The 13127-nt window shown below is 37.2% G+C and overlaps 2 protein-coding genes across 2 annotated transcripts in view; one reads left to right on the top strand and one right to left on the bottom strand.

The window, feature by feature from the left end:
- LOC119069948 (voltage-dependent calcium channel type A subunit alpha-1-like) overlaps positions 1 to 13127 on the top strand; it is a 36104-nt gene that overhangs the window by 15091 nt on the left and 7886 nt on the right. The window contains exons 8-27 of the mRNA XM_037174175.1: positions 429 to 544; positions 633 to 692; positions 764 to 868; positions 1709 to 1906; positions 1976 to 2489; positions 2562 to 2885; positions 2980 to 3282; positions 3389 to 3664; positions 4869 to 5012; positions 5088 to 5289; positions 5356 to 5520; positions 5583 to 5693; positions 5752 to 5838; positions 5909 to 6091; positions 6216 to 6307; positions 6373 to 6556; positions 6633 to 6760; positions 6818 to 7020; positions 7078 to 7286; positions 7350 to 7426. Coding sequence (XP_037030070.1) covers positions 429 to 544; positions 633 to 692; positions 764 to 868; positions 1709 to 1906; positions 1976 to 2489; positions 2562 to 2885; positions 2980 to 3282; positions 3389 to 3664; positions 4869 to 5012; positions 5088 to 5289; positions 5356 to 5520; positions 5583 to 5693; positions 5752 to 5838; positions 5909 to 6091; positions 6216 to 6307; positions 6373 to 6556; positions 6633 to 6760; positions 6818 to 7020; positions 7078 to 7286; positions 7350 to 7426 — 3681 coding nt within the window. The remainder of the gene's footprint in view (positions 1 to 428; positions 545 to 632; positions 693 to 763; positions 869 to 1708; positions 1907 to 1975; positions 2490 to 2561; positions 2886 to 2979; positions 3283 to 3388; positions 3665 to 4868; positions 5013 to 5087; positions 5290 to 5355; positions 5521 to 5582; positions 5694 to 5751; positions 5839 to 5908; positions 6092 to 6215; positions 6308 to 6372; positions 6557 to 6632; positions 6761 to 6817; positions 7021 to 7077; positions 7287 to 7349; positions 7427 to 13127) is intronic.
- On the bottom strand, positions 9934 to 12862 carry LOC119069949 (neprilysin-2-like). The gene is made up of 8 exons (XM_037174176.1): positions 12704 to 12862; positions 12410 to 12637; positions 12307 to 12349; positions 11871 to 12245; positions 11632 to 11808; positions 10465 to 11563; positions 10254 to 10406; positions 9934 to 10169 (listed from the first exon to the last, which is right to left on the bottom strand). The coding sequence occupies exons 1-8, from the start codon at positions 12709 to 12711 to the stop codon at positions 10015 to 10017; spliced, it is 2238 nt and encodes a 745-aa protein (XP_037030071.1). The 5' UTR covers positions 12712 to 12862; the 3' UTR covers positions 9934 to 10014.

Below are 13127 nucleotides of genomic sequence, written 5' to 3'. Positions count from 1 at the left end.
ATTATAATTCATAAAAACGTTCGAATAGCATTGGCGTCATCATGCTGCGCATCTGTTTTGGGACTCTTCAAGTGTTCGGTTAATATTATGAGTGCATACATTAGCAGTAGTTGATGAAAGTAAAAGACATGAAAAGACCGAATTGTTTTGAGCAAAACATTATGCCGATTGGCGGTAGACCAAAATTCTGTTCATTCGTTAAACAAATTAAATCAAACAAACATAGAACCAATCGGACTCTAAAACGAAATTACTAATCTGGCCTCTGATACCGTGCAAAGTTTGCTCTAAATAACGTTCAATGTCAGTAAAAGAAAACACTCGTTGATGAGCATGATCAATTAGTTCTGTTTAATGGGTCATTTCATTTTACATTACCAACTTGACTATCTGAGAGTACTAAGTTCCACGTGTTGCTATTATTTTAGTGAATTCGCTAGAGAAAGAGAGAAAGTAGAAAATAGACAAGAATTTTTAAAACTGAGACAACAGCAGCAAGTCGAAAAAGAACTGAACGGATATGTTGAGTGGATATGTAAGGCCGGTAAGTAACGAAACAAAATTGAATTTAATTTGAACACACAACCATATTGTGTTCGTATCTGAATTTTGTTTTGCACAAATATTTGTAGAGGAAATAATATTGGGCGAGGATAGGACAACGGAAGAGGAACGAATGCATATAATGGAAGGTGGGTGGCCCAAACACATAAAACTAGACAAAAAAAATTAAATTGATCAAAACAAAACCTCTCATTTGTAGCTCGACGAAAAGCAGCAGCCAAAAGGAATAAACTAAAAAATTTAGGAAAATCAAAATCGACTGACACAGAAGACGAAGATGCAAGTGAAGAGTGCACGGAAGATGGTAATGATTATCATGTCAAAAGTTACATAGTAAATTGTCGCATACATACACGCCAAAACTTCATACATTTTGATTTGCATCATAATACTGTCCTCACCCCAGAAATCCATTTTTACTTTTTTTTTATTTAAATCTATTTCAACTCATGCAGCCTATTTAAAGCACACGACGTACTAACCGCAGAGTATGTTACTCAAATACTGTAGTCCAGCTACACCTGAAGGCGAAGTTACCGGACAGTTTCAGCTAATTCGAAGTTGATTTGAAAACTGAGTTTTACTGGAGCAAGGAGATTTGTTGGAAGACCCGTTCCCTCCCAATATTCCGATTGTTTAAAACTTTACGATCTCACTCCTTTTCCGTTGATGTTGTTACCGAACAAATCGTTTACACACCTTCCTGTAGATCGCATGTAGAGTAGTTTATAAAATATGTCTGGGCTCAGCGATTTCGTTTCTATTCCACTCGACTCCTTGAAATAATGTTCAGCTAGATAATTTCGATGCTACGTGCCAGACATCTTTTATGAAGAAACTTGTCGGTGTTGTTGTAACAGTGGAAATAAATGAAAACTTGTCGAACGCAATTTTGTGCACTTTTGAAATTTCACTTGATTGGCCAAAACGGAAATAAATTAAGAACCAAAATTAATGGGTCAAAGTTTCGTCAAAATATTTTCCCAAATGGATGAATTCATATTACAATAATGGAAATATGATTTCCTCGCGAGGATATTTCCTCAATGTTGACTATGAATAATTCAAACGTGTGCTAAAATTTCACAATATCATTTTTTGCATCGCTAGGTACCCCACTTAAACGATAAAGCATTAATTTCAGGTTTTCTTATATCAAAAGTGAAATCTCTAGGAAATTGCAAAGGCTTTTGGAAAGCTGAGAAACGTTTTCGATTTCGGATCCGACATGCAGTTAAAGCACAATGGTTTTACTGGTTCGTTATTGTTTTAGTGTTTCTTAACACAATTTGTGTGGCAGCAGAACACTATGGACAGCCAAAATATTTGACTGATTTTTTATGTAAGTCAATCGAATACACCCGCGGCACTAACGGGTTGAATATGTTTGATTCACTTCTTTCGTTTCCAGACTATGCCGAGTTCGTTTTCCTCGGTATCTTCATGCTAGAAATGTTAATCAAAATGTACGCACTCGGCGCAGGCGTTTACTTTGAATCCGCATTTAATCGTTTCGACTGTGTAGTGATATTAGGTTCCATATTTGAGGTAATTTGGTCAGCCCTCAAAGACGATTCATTCGGATTGTCTGTGCTACGAGCACTGAGACTGTTGCGAATATTCAAAGTTACCTCGTATTGGTCATCGCTACGTAATTTAGTTATATCGTTGTTGAATTCAATGCGATCGATCATATCGTTGTTGTTTCTCCTCTTCCTGTTTATTCTGATATTTGCGCTGCTGGGCATGCAGCTGTTTGGCGGTTCATTCAATTTCGATGAAGGAACACCGCCCGCCAATTTCAACACGTTTGCAATAGCATTGCTGACGGTCTTTCAAATATTAACCGGAGAGGATTGGAATGAAGTTATGTATCATGGAATACAGTCGCAGGGTGGCTATGAAAGTGGAATGATGTACTCACTGTAAGAAATATTTATGAGTTTAGTTATACCAGCCGGAAGCAGCATGTAAATGGTACGTCCGACAATTTTCAGATATTTCATTGTGTTGACAATGTTTGGAAACTATACGCTGCTAAATGTGTTCTTGGCTATCGCTGTCGATAATTTGGCGCAAGCTCAAGAACTAACTGCTGCCGAAGAAGAAAAGGCCGAAGAAGATAAAGAGAAGCAATTGCTTGAACTGCAAAAGGAAATGGAAGCACTGAAGGGTGGCGACGGATCAATTGGCAATATTGAAGCTTTGACAAGAGAAGAAAAGAAGAAGGAAGAAGAACAAAAAGAGGACGACGAACCGAAAGATGGTCCCAAGCTTATGTTACCGTATTCATCGATGTTCATTTTATCACCCACAAATCCGTAAGTCGAAGTCATTTGAGTGTTTCCGTAGAAAATATAAGGAAAACCGATTCAGACTTCAACGGTACTCACGATTTTCATTTTTTTTTTGCAGAATTCGTCGAGCCGCACATTGGGTTGTAAATCTACGATATTTTGATTTCTTCATTATGCTGGTGATCGGTATGTCATCGATAGCGCTAGCCGCCGAAGATCCCGTGAATGACAAATCTGAACGAAACGTGTTCTTGAACAATTTGGATTATGCGTTCACCGGCGTATTTACGATAGAGTTTCTACTAAAAGTTATAGATTTAGGCATTATATTGCATCCGGGAAGCTATCTCCGTGAATTTTGGAATGTTATGGATGCAGTAGTTGTGATATGTGCGGCCGTTAGCATCGGTTTTGACTTGTCGTAAGTTGATTAATTTTCAAATATTTCATTGACCGTTTTCCGTTTATACATTTCTTTTACCACCAAATCGTTTTGCACACTAAATTTTTCGTTTTTAAATATGCAGTCTTGAGGGTGAAAATAAAGGAGCTGTCGCACAAAATCTATCCACAATAAAGTCGTTACGTGTATTAAGGGTATTGCGGCCACTTAAAACTATAAAACGTGTTCCAAAGCTAAAGGCTGTGTTCGATTGTGTCGTTAACTCACTTAAAAACGTTGTAAATATATTAATCGTGTACATATTATTCAACTTTATTTTTGCTGTAATTGGCGTTCAGTTGTTCAATGGGAAATTTTTTCATTGCACTGATGAAAGTAAACACACTGCCATTGATTGTCAGTAAGTATTGAAAATGGAATGGATGTATACTATAATATTGCATGGATTGATTTGATTGTTTGATTTTTGCGAATATTGTTATCATTTCACTTTTTTATTTCGATTTGGAAGGTGTTCCAAAAGACAATTGTAGGCTCGAGTTTTATACATTTTAGTTTAGTCTAAAAAATAGTTTGTTCAACTTGTAATAGTTAGCAGATCTTTTCTTTCCTAATTTATTTGAGCGAGCTAGACGTAGGAATACAATACAATCACTGACCTTCTTCAATTAGATTTTTGAGCTACAAAAAAGCAGCAGGGATAATCGTCTACAAATCAGGGATGGTTCAAGAGTGTCTGAAAATTTGATGAAATTGTGTACGGGAAGGAATAAGTACAACAGATGTGGGATCTTTAGACGCTAACTTCGAACAAACTAAACTCAGACTGACATCCATTCACATTACCTCAAGGGGAGCCGACTTCTAAGGACAAGTGAGGCTTGTCCACTACTCGAAGTATGGTTGATACTGGGCACTAGTACTTTTACAGCTAAATGAATGAAAAGTGTCTAGTAGGCATCACTACTTACAAATACAAGTCGGCGCCTTTGGATACATCTGTAGACTAAAATCAAAAAGTTGTGTAAAAAACACTCAAATCAGTCGAAAGACCCTCGTTTTAGCATATCTTTCCAACTGTTCAAGAATTCATTTGATATATTCTCTTCCATTCTCTGTTTCAAAGGATGAATTGTGAAAGAAATTTGCAAAAATTTAAATGTCTGAAAATTCTGTGGTACTTCTTCATACACATTTCGGTCATTAACTGATATTCCACTGAATTTTTTTTTGTCAAATTTTGTCCTGGTTGTGCTGTCTTACACTCACAGGGTTAACACAATAGCTACACTTTATGAAGCTGCGTGGGATTCACGTAAACGAAAACCCTTCATCATTCGCCTAGTCGAAGCCTAGACTCAGGTCGACAAGCGTAGAGATAATCAAGATTTAGACAAGAATTGCAATTGACTATGGAGTCACTAGAGACAGTACATCCATAGAACGATTATCCTTGTACGGCTAAAAAAAAGTTCTAATTGATCTCCATACGACACTACGTTTTAGTGGAACTAAAATGAATTTTATTGAAATTTAAATCAATTTGTCGGCTCGCTCCGTTGGTTGAACAACATCATTTGTTTAATGGTGAAATCCGTTTACAGAGGTTCGTTTTTCACGTATGGTGGTTCAAGCAGTCTTCCGGAAGCGAAACCACGAAAATGGTTATCACAAAGCTTCCACTACGATAATGTTGCAACGGCGATGTTAACACTATTCGCAGTGCAGACTGGCGAGGGATGGCCACAGTATGTACACTTTGCAATTATCAAAACAAAAAGAAAGAGTTTAATTTAATGCTGAGATTTGTTTTCATTCCACAGAGTACTCCAAAATTCCATGTCAGCGACTTATGAGGACAAGGGACCACTTCCGAATTTTCGCATCGAAATGTCAATATTTTATATCGTTTACTTCATAGTGTTTCCATTCTTCTTCGTTAACATCTTCGTGGCCTTGATTATTATAACATTTCAAGAGCAAGGTGAAGCCGAGCTGCAAGATGGTGGAATCGATAAGAATCAGGTAACTAGATTCACGGCTGGCATCAGCGGTAAAAATTCTAATTTTTTCTTTTGTCTACTAATTCAGAAATCGTGCATCGATTTCGTTATCGGTGCACGTCCACTGGAACGATATATACCAAGCAAACGTACCGGATTCAAATACAAAATCTGGCAATTTGTGGTGTCGACGGGTTTCGAAAACTTCATCATGACGCTCATTGCATTCAATACCATTTTGCTAATGATGAAGGTATAACTGGCTACTTAAGCCTTTCCGTTGACACTACTGAAAACGAGATAATTTAATTTTAGTCACACAATCAAGGACCAGTTTATGAGAAGGCCACCCGTATCATCAACATGGTCTTCACTGGCTTTTTCAGCTGTGAAACAATTTTAAAGATAATCGGATTTGGTGTGAAGGTTGTTTCTTAACTAGTTTTCAGTGGTTCAAATCGCTAAAGAAAATATTTTTTGTTAGAACTTTTTCCTGAAAGATCCATGGAATGTGTTCGACTTTGTCACCGTTATCGGAAGTATATCGGATGCGGTGATCCAGGAAACATTGGTTGGTCAATTCAAATTAAATTAAATTCGAAGATGAAATTTAATCAAATTCCAATGTATGAATTCCATAGGGTTCCGGTTACAGTATAGGTTTTCTAAAATTGTTTCGAGCTGCCCGTTTAATTAAATTATTAAGACAAGGTGCCACTATTCGTATGCTTCTGTGGACCTTTGTACAGTCATTTAAAGCCCTTCCCTACGTTTGTTTGCTGATTGCGATGCTGTTCTTTATATATGCCATCATCGGGATGCAGGTAAGGAATCATTCGGTATTGGCGATTCCAATACCCACTCAAACTCTGCTTTGTGTGTTTCATAAGTCGATCAGTCTCTCCCAGTCTAGACCTATGCCTTTAAATACTTTACCTTCATTCACAGATGTTCGGAAACATCGCCATATCCGACGAGCGTTCCATCAATAGGCACAATAACTTTCAATCATTCATCCAAGGACTGATGTTACTGTTTCGGTAAGTGTTTTTCACTTTATGCTTACTCTGTATCTATGATCTAATGGAAAATTCTTAAATCTTAGCTGTGCAACTGGAGAAGCGTGGCCTAGCATAATGTTAGACTGTTTGAAGCCACAAAAATGTCAGTTGGTCTATTTCCGGAACGGAACAATTGACCAAAACGCGTCGAAGAAAGAAGATGAAACTTGTGGGTCGCCTGTATCGTATGCGTATTTCGTGTCCTTTATCTTTTTCTGTTCGTTTTTGGTAAGTTTTCCCTTGGCCATAATGCCAATAAAATGTTGCCTTGACACACACCAAATCAACGCCTGTCTGTTCACAGATGTTAAATTTATTCGTTGCTGTTATCATGGATAATTTCGATTATTTAACCCGAGACTCCAGTATACTTGGTGCTCACCACTTGGATGAATTTGTTAGGATTTGGTCCGAATATGATCCAGTCGGAACGTGAGTATTCTTCGCTTCTAATTTTGTTTGAAGTACATTCGAAATCTGCATTCACAGAGGTAAAATCCACTTTACTGAAATGTATGACATGCTGAAAAACATCGAACCTCCACTGGGCTTTGGCAACAAATGTCCGTACCGACTAGCGTACAAGAAACTGATACGCATGAATATGCCAGTCGATGTGGATGGCAAGGTAGCATTTACGACAACACTTTTCGCCCTAATTAGAGAAAATTTGGATATTAAGATGAGACTTGGTATGACATGCACTAAAAGCTTTGACGATTCAAATTGAAAAATAATAATCTTCGTAGCCAATGAAATGAATCAAGCTGACGAAGAGCTTCGAGAAACGATTAGTCAAATTTGGCCACTACAGGCAAACAAAATGCTCGATCTATTGGTGCCACCAATTCATCAATTGAACAAAAATAATTTAACCGTCGGCAAGATCTACGGTGGTCTATTAATTTTGGAAACGTGGAAAAACACTAAGTTTTATGAGCTGAAAATGCAGAAGGAGGTGAGATCAGTTTGCATGGAGTCAATTTAGTTCTCTCTCTACAATGGGAATTTCTGCTTTCAGCAAAAGTTACTTGAAGCCGAAGCTCTGGCAGCAGAAGCAAAACTTCATCCGGACGGCATGCTCAATGGTGATCTAAGGTGAGTTTTATTTTAGTAAGAGATTAGTCGATGTGCCTGGAATATCAATGAGTGGTGCAATGCAATGCGTGCTGCAAGTTATTTCCCCACTGTTTAAATTGGTGAAAATGTGGGAAACGTTTTCGCAAAAATAGTCGTCGGATTTCAATGCTAGATTATGCGCCTGCTGGTCAATTGCTACCTTCCATTCCTACTACAAACTTACAATAGGGATGTAGTTATGTAGTCGATTTTATAGTTTATAGATTTTATGGGGGGAGGTAAACGGGTGGTCGATTTTCCTTTCGCCAGCAAATAATCGCAACTATTCTTTACCTTAAGTGCAAACGATCTTCTGAATATTCACTAATTCATTTCGACGTTAACATTTCTGCAATAATTGATGTACTCCACAAATTACCGTCTCACAAATCAATTTCGGATAATTTGTCTTTAACAAGAAGCATTCACGATACACCATTGTACCTGATTTGTAACATCCGCAAAACGTGAGGTCATCTGTTACCAACAGTGACGACGAAAGTATGCGATGACATCTGAAGTTAAAGTTTATTATGTCGTATCATACAATAGTTATCGCCAAACGCTAAAGAGTTATCACCATAGAGGTGACCGAAATTCATTGAAAAATTATATCCCACACACCACTAACACGAAAACGTCAACTTTGCTTTGCTTTTGACATTATGAGTCCGGAGTCCCTTTACATTTGACATTAAGAGTCCCGTGTACTGTCTGTACACGGAGCTGTCACATACACATTCAAATATATGATTTTTCATTTTAATTTGTCAGTTTGTTCTATTGAGAGGGCCCTTGTTATCACTAAACAAACGAAGTAAAAGATTATGACATGCATTTGCAGTTTCGAACAGAGGCGGTTACGGTGTACAATTTGTCCATTCAGTCATTCCCAAATCACAAAGTAAAAAGCAAATATTTGAACAAATAGTCTATTCGAAATAAATTATTTATATTTTGAACGTGTATATCTGATCACCTATCACATGTCTACCCAATCGGTAAAAAATTGTTGAAAAAAAAACCATTTGCATGATTATTACTACATACTACATCTTCGTCACTTAACTTCCACTCTCAATTAGATAAGCGACAGAGCGACTGACTTATAAATATTTCCGACTTCCTTCGTCACCTTAGTGTAGATGATTAATATTTCAGAGAAAGCGACTGCCATAAAAAAATCGAAAAATTTGAACAAATGAAAATCCTTTTACAATGATTGATGTGTCACTATTATTGTCAATGTTTCACAATTATATAATTTAGATAACTTAACCAGTTCTACGACGAATGTGTACTCTAATGGTCATTCCGAACGGCTATTGTCTGCTATTTAATGTTTAAATAAATTGATTGATGGTAACGTCATTTGAAACATTTAGCAAGAAAGTCTTTAGCGTTTAACAATGATAATTTATATGACTCAATGGGATTAACTTGATAACAATTTTTCGGCAAAATATTAATAATAAATCACCGACGACAACATTCCTTATCAACTCAGAGTTACATGCAGATGATTATCTTTATGATAATTCGACTATAAATATTTCTTAATTTACGTTTAAAAACACCGTTTGTTAACAGGCCAGATTGAACGTTTCAATTGTTTTATTTCGAACATAAATCCGAGTCATCCGTTGTTTTAAGATCAATTCGATAAGAGAACTGCAAATCGATTTTTAGTGACCTTAGAATCGTTGCTGGATAAAACTAAAAATATTTCTTATCTACCCATCATTTGCCGCGCCTTTTTTGCGATTATCAATTCTTACTATTTAAACTTCAATTGAAGCGCGGTTGGGTTTTATAATTTCTCGGAAATTTGAATATTTTTTATTAAGCCAGGGAATGAGAACCAGGCCTTAGTATTGCAGAAAAAATCTCTAAAATTTGCTGAAACCTGTCTTTTAAAGTTACAAAAATAGAGAATTACAATTGCGTTTGCATGACTTTTACGGATCCGTTTAACCTTACATTTACAACTTTTGATTTTCGATCATTCGTTCGTTCGTTATTACTTGTTGTATTTTTAATATGTATGAGGAACTAAATTAGAGATAGAAAATAAAGGTTGATAAGGTCACCGACTGCAGGAAAAACATTTACTTCTGTGGTCAGTGATATTCTGTTTGAATGTTAGTTATTAAGATCTTAATCGATTCATCCGGACTCCTTTAGGTAGGACCAATATGGATAAGTAATATCAGCTCTCGGCAAGGCATTTTAGGGCTCTAGCTATCGTATCGTTATCAGAGAATGTGCCACAACCATTTGAAAGAGAAACCGTTATACCATTTCTCACTGATCTTCCCAAAAATTTATTTTTGGAATATAAAAACGTTTTCCACAAAAAACAGTCCCTGCTTTTAATACACTTCACTTTTCACATACCATGCAAAATATTAACTTTAAAACGATGCACAGTATGTGAGATTATATTAGGCCAAACCCTCTATCACATCCAAAGGAAAAACAATCAATTTCAAATCCATTTACGATTTATTAAATGAAACGAAAAGTAGGCATACGGCCACTCAAGTGTAATTACTATTTTTCCACTACTACCAAACGACACACTTATCTGCTGTTGGTGGATTCATCGACGAGCCCACTGGACAATTGAAATCATCCGCAAATTCTTGCATATTACTCATCGGTCCAATTACTCTAAACTGGCCCGGTGAATGAACGCCTGTTAGTACACGATTTCTCATTGCTGTAAAATTAATTATTTTTTAATGGTGTGAAGGAGTGGAGGCTCTGCCTACGATCAAAAATTTTGAGGATATAACTTAATCACCTGCTTCACGGTAGACACTACACCACACTTGACCCGCTGATATCCAAAACATTTGCTGTGGAGTGTAGTCTGATAAGCCAGGCATACTCTTCTCGGCCTCAGGTCTGTTGGCAGCCCATCGCTGATACGCACGATATGATTCCTTTATGCCACCTATCACAAACAGAGATTTTATTCAGAAATTCGCCGTTGTGCCGTGTAATATCCTTACCGCTGTCAGCAATATTTTCACCTTGAGTATTTATGCCATTCAAAGGTAAATTGGTTTGCGGCTCGGTATAATTTCCGTACTGTTCGATGATGCATAGTGCTTTTTCCAAGTATGCTTCTCGTGTTTCATTTGCCCACCAATTTCTTAAGTTTCCCAATGAATCGTATTGACTGCCCTGGTCATCGAAACCGTGTGTTATTTCATGACCGATAACGAAACCAATACCACCATAGTTCATATACTGAGGCCGGCCTGGATTGAAGAATGCACCTTGCAATATACCAGCAGGAAAGGCGATACGATTTTCCAGTGATGAGTAATAAGCGTTAACAATAGCTGGTGCAACATGTGAACTCCATTCACCTCTGTTGACGTCCTCGTGCAATCTCTTGTTGTGTCTAAGAGCAGACGCCCTGTTTAGAGCACGAATTGATTCGAAGTAGGCGTTTTCGACAACAGTAACTGGTTCATTCGCATAATATTCTTCAATTGCGCTATCTTGCAGCAATTCATCGGCAAAGCCGATTTCCGAACGAATTGTATTCGCCTTCTCATTTGCACCTTCTCTTGTTTCCGTGTCCATCCAATCTATTTCGGTCAACATAATTTTGAACTCTGCCTGAATGTTGTCCACCATTTCTTGTGCGATTTCCTTAGCCGCGGCATTGAAATGTTTTCTGACATACAACGCACCAAAGGCTATCGGATATTGACTCAAAGTAGTTTCAACACATTCCAACCAACGAGGATACGCCTCAGCGCGTCCAGTCGTTATTCTTTCATATTCCAGCTGTCTCAATCTGAATTCACTCGGAAGATAGTTAACGGAAGAAACGACCTGTCTCCATGCCGCATAATTGGCCAATGTTCTCTTGGGTGTGCTATCGATTAAAGCACCTAGCTGTTGGAAAAATGAAACCGCACCAACAATGACAACAGTATCCTCATCCACTTGACTTTGCAAGGGTAAAATATTGTTGAAAAAAGACATCCATATGTGTCCATCATATGCAAAACTAGCATTTTGTTGAAGTTCTCGTATCGTCATCGGATTGTACAACAGTTCCGCATTTCTTCGTTCTTCTCGGTTTTGTGAAATCTAAACATTTAATTCTCAGTTAAGTCCAATTTTCACTTACTGAATTGTGATATTATTTCACGTGTTACCTGGGCCAATTCGATTTCGAAATCCAATGCTTGTCTCATGTCCTGTTCTGCCGTAGCAACATTGGCACCAAATAGTATTGCAAGATCAACTTGATAACTGTGATAAGCTTGAACAAATGGATCGGTCATATTTTCGATGAGATATTCCCTGTTGAGTCCTAAACTTGCTTGATCAATCTAGCAAATGGTTAAATAAATATTAAACTTGGTATTCAAATCGTTGCCATTCGTTGTCTTACTCGAATGATTCTTCGACTTGAGTTCTTGTTGTCGGTCGATACGGAAATGGACATAAAGTTGCTCACTGAATAGCCGAATTCCCGTGAAAGTTCTACAGATCTCTGCCACGTCCATTGATTGGATGCATCCCAATTAGTCTCCAGAACTGGCCAACCACCCATACTGTCTATTACACTCCTGACGGGAGTTACGCCCAGATCTTCGATCAAGGTTGTGTTGACACACGCTCTATACAATCGTTTTACATTTTGAAACGGTTCGATTTCACCGCTCGCAATCGGTTCTTGGACAATGACTCGTAGTTGATCTTTCAACTCATTTTCAATGACACTGAACGCTGTTACAGTTGTCTTGTCGTCTGGTATCACAGTGTTCTAATAATTTTTGAATATTTAATTCGGATCGTCGAAATGAATAACTTGAATAAATTGTTACCCTTAAAAATGTTCCGCATGCAAATTCATAAAAATCGTTACACCTGAAGCGAATGAAAAAATTCATTGAAAGCAATGACAACTAATTTACTGTTTTAACATACGGATCTGCGGTCTGGTTCATTTGTCTTAGCACGACGGCAGATTCGGCAATACATTCTTGAGTGAGGCAGACACTTTCTAAACTTTCGTCGGTTGGATCATCATCATTATTATTATTATTAACAGCAACCACAATTAAACCAATTAAAAGGCCTATTGCAACCAAAGTAGCAAGAATGCTCAATACGGTCAATTTTTTCTCAAGTGACGATCTACGTTTCCAACATCCACTAAAAAAAATTAACATAACTCGTTTACAGCCTTCAAAATACACTTTTTTATTAAATACAACTCACTCTGCCATTTTGGTGGGTTCTCACTCACATCTACCTTCAGACTGAAATCGAAGAAAACTGAATGAATGGTAGATGAGCCTATAGTTGTCCGATATTATTAAGATTAGATACGAATCATATGAAAGAGTTATACATTCGATACATCAAACCATATTTACGAAAATAAGATTTTTATCTTTTGTCAACGCAGTTCAGTTCATTTTTGATGGGATCATCAATCAGCTGTATGGTGAAATATCGTCTTATTTTGGAACAGAAACAATTTTTTGCACGCATACCATTCCGTTGTTCGATAATATCGAGAGTCATATAAGATTAGGAATTACTTTCCGTCACTACAATCGATGCTTAGCTAATAATTATTTGATTGATTTCGAATTGAAAGATATACTAGCTATTCTATCCCACCTAAACAGCATATTAA

Source organism: Bradysia coprophila (genome assembly GCF_014529535.1).
Source record: "Bradysia coprophila strain Holo2 chromosome X unlocalized genomic scaffold, BU_Bcop_v1 contig_416, whole genome shotgun sequence".
Taxonomy (NCBI): domain Eukaryota; kingdom Metazoa; phylum Arthropoda; class Insecta; order Diptera; family Sciaridae; genus Bradysia; species Bradysia coprophila.
The sequence above is the reverse complement of the archived record's forward strand: the minus strand, read 5'-3'. Positions and strand labels throughout refer to the sequence as shown.

Excerpts from the sequence above, each read along its gene's own strand:
- LOC119069949 (XM_037174176.1), bottom strand. Across the intron at positions 11,809-11,870 it reads CAAGTCGAAGAATCATTCGA|ATTGATCAAGCAAGTTTAGG; the intron begins GTAAGACAACGA and ends ACCATTTGCTAG. Across the intron at positions 10,170-10,253 it reads TAGTGTCTACCGTGAAGCAG|CAATGAGAAATCGTGTACTA; the intron begins GTGATTAAGTTA and ends TTAATTTTACAG.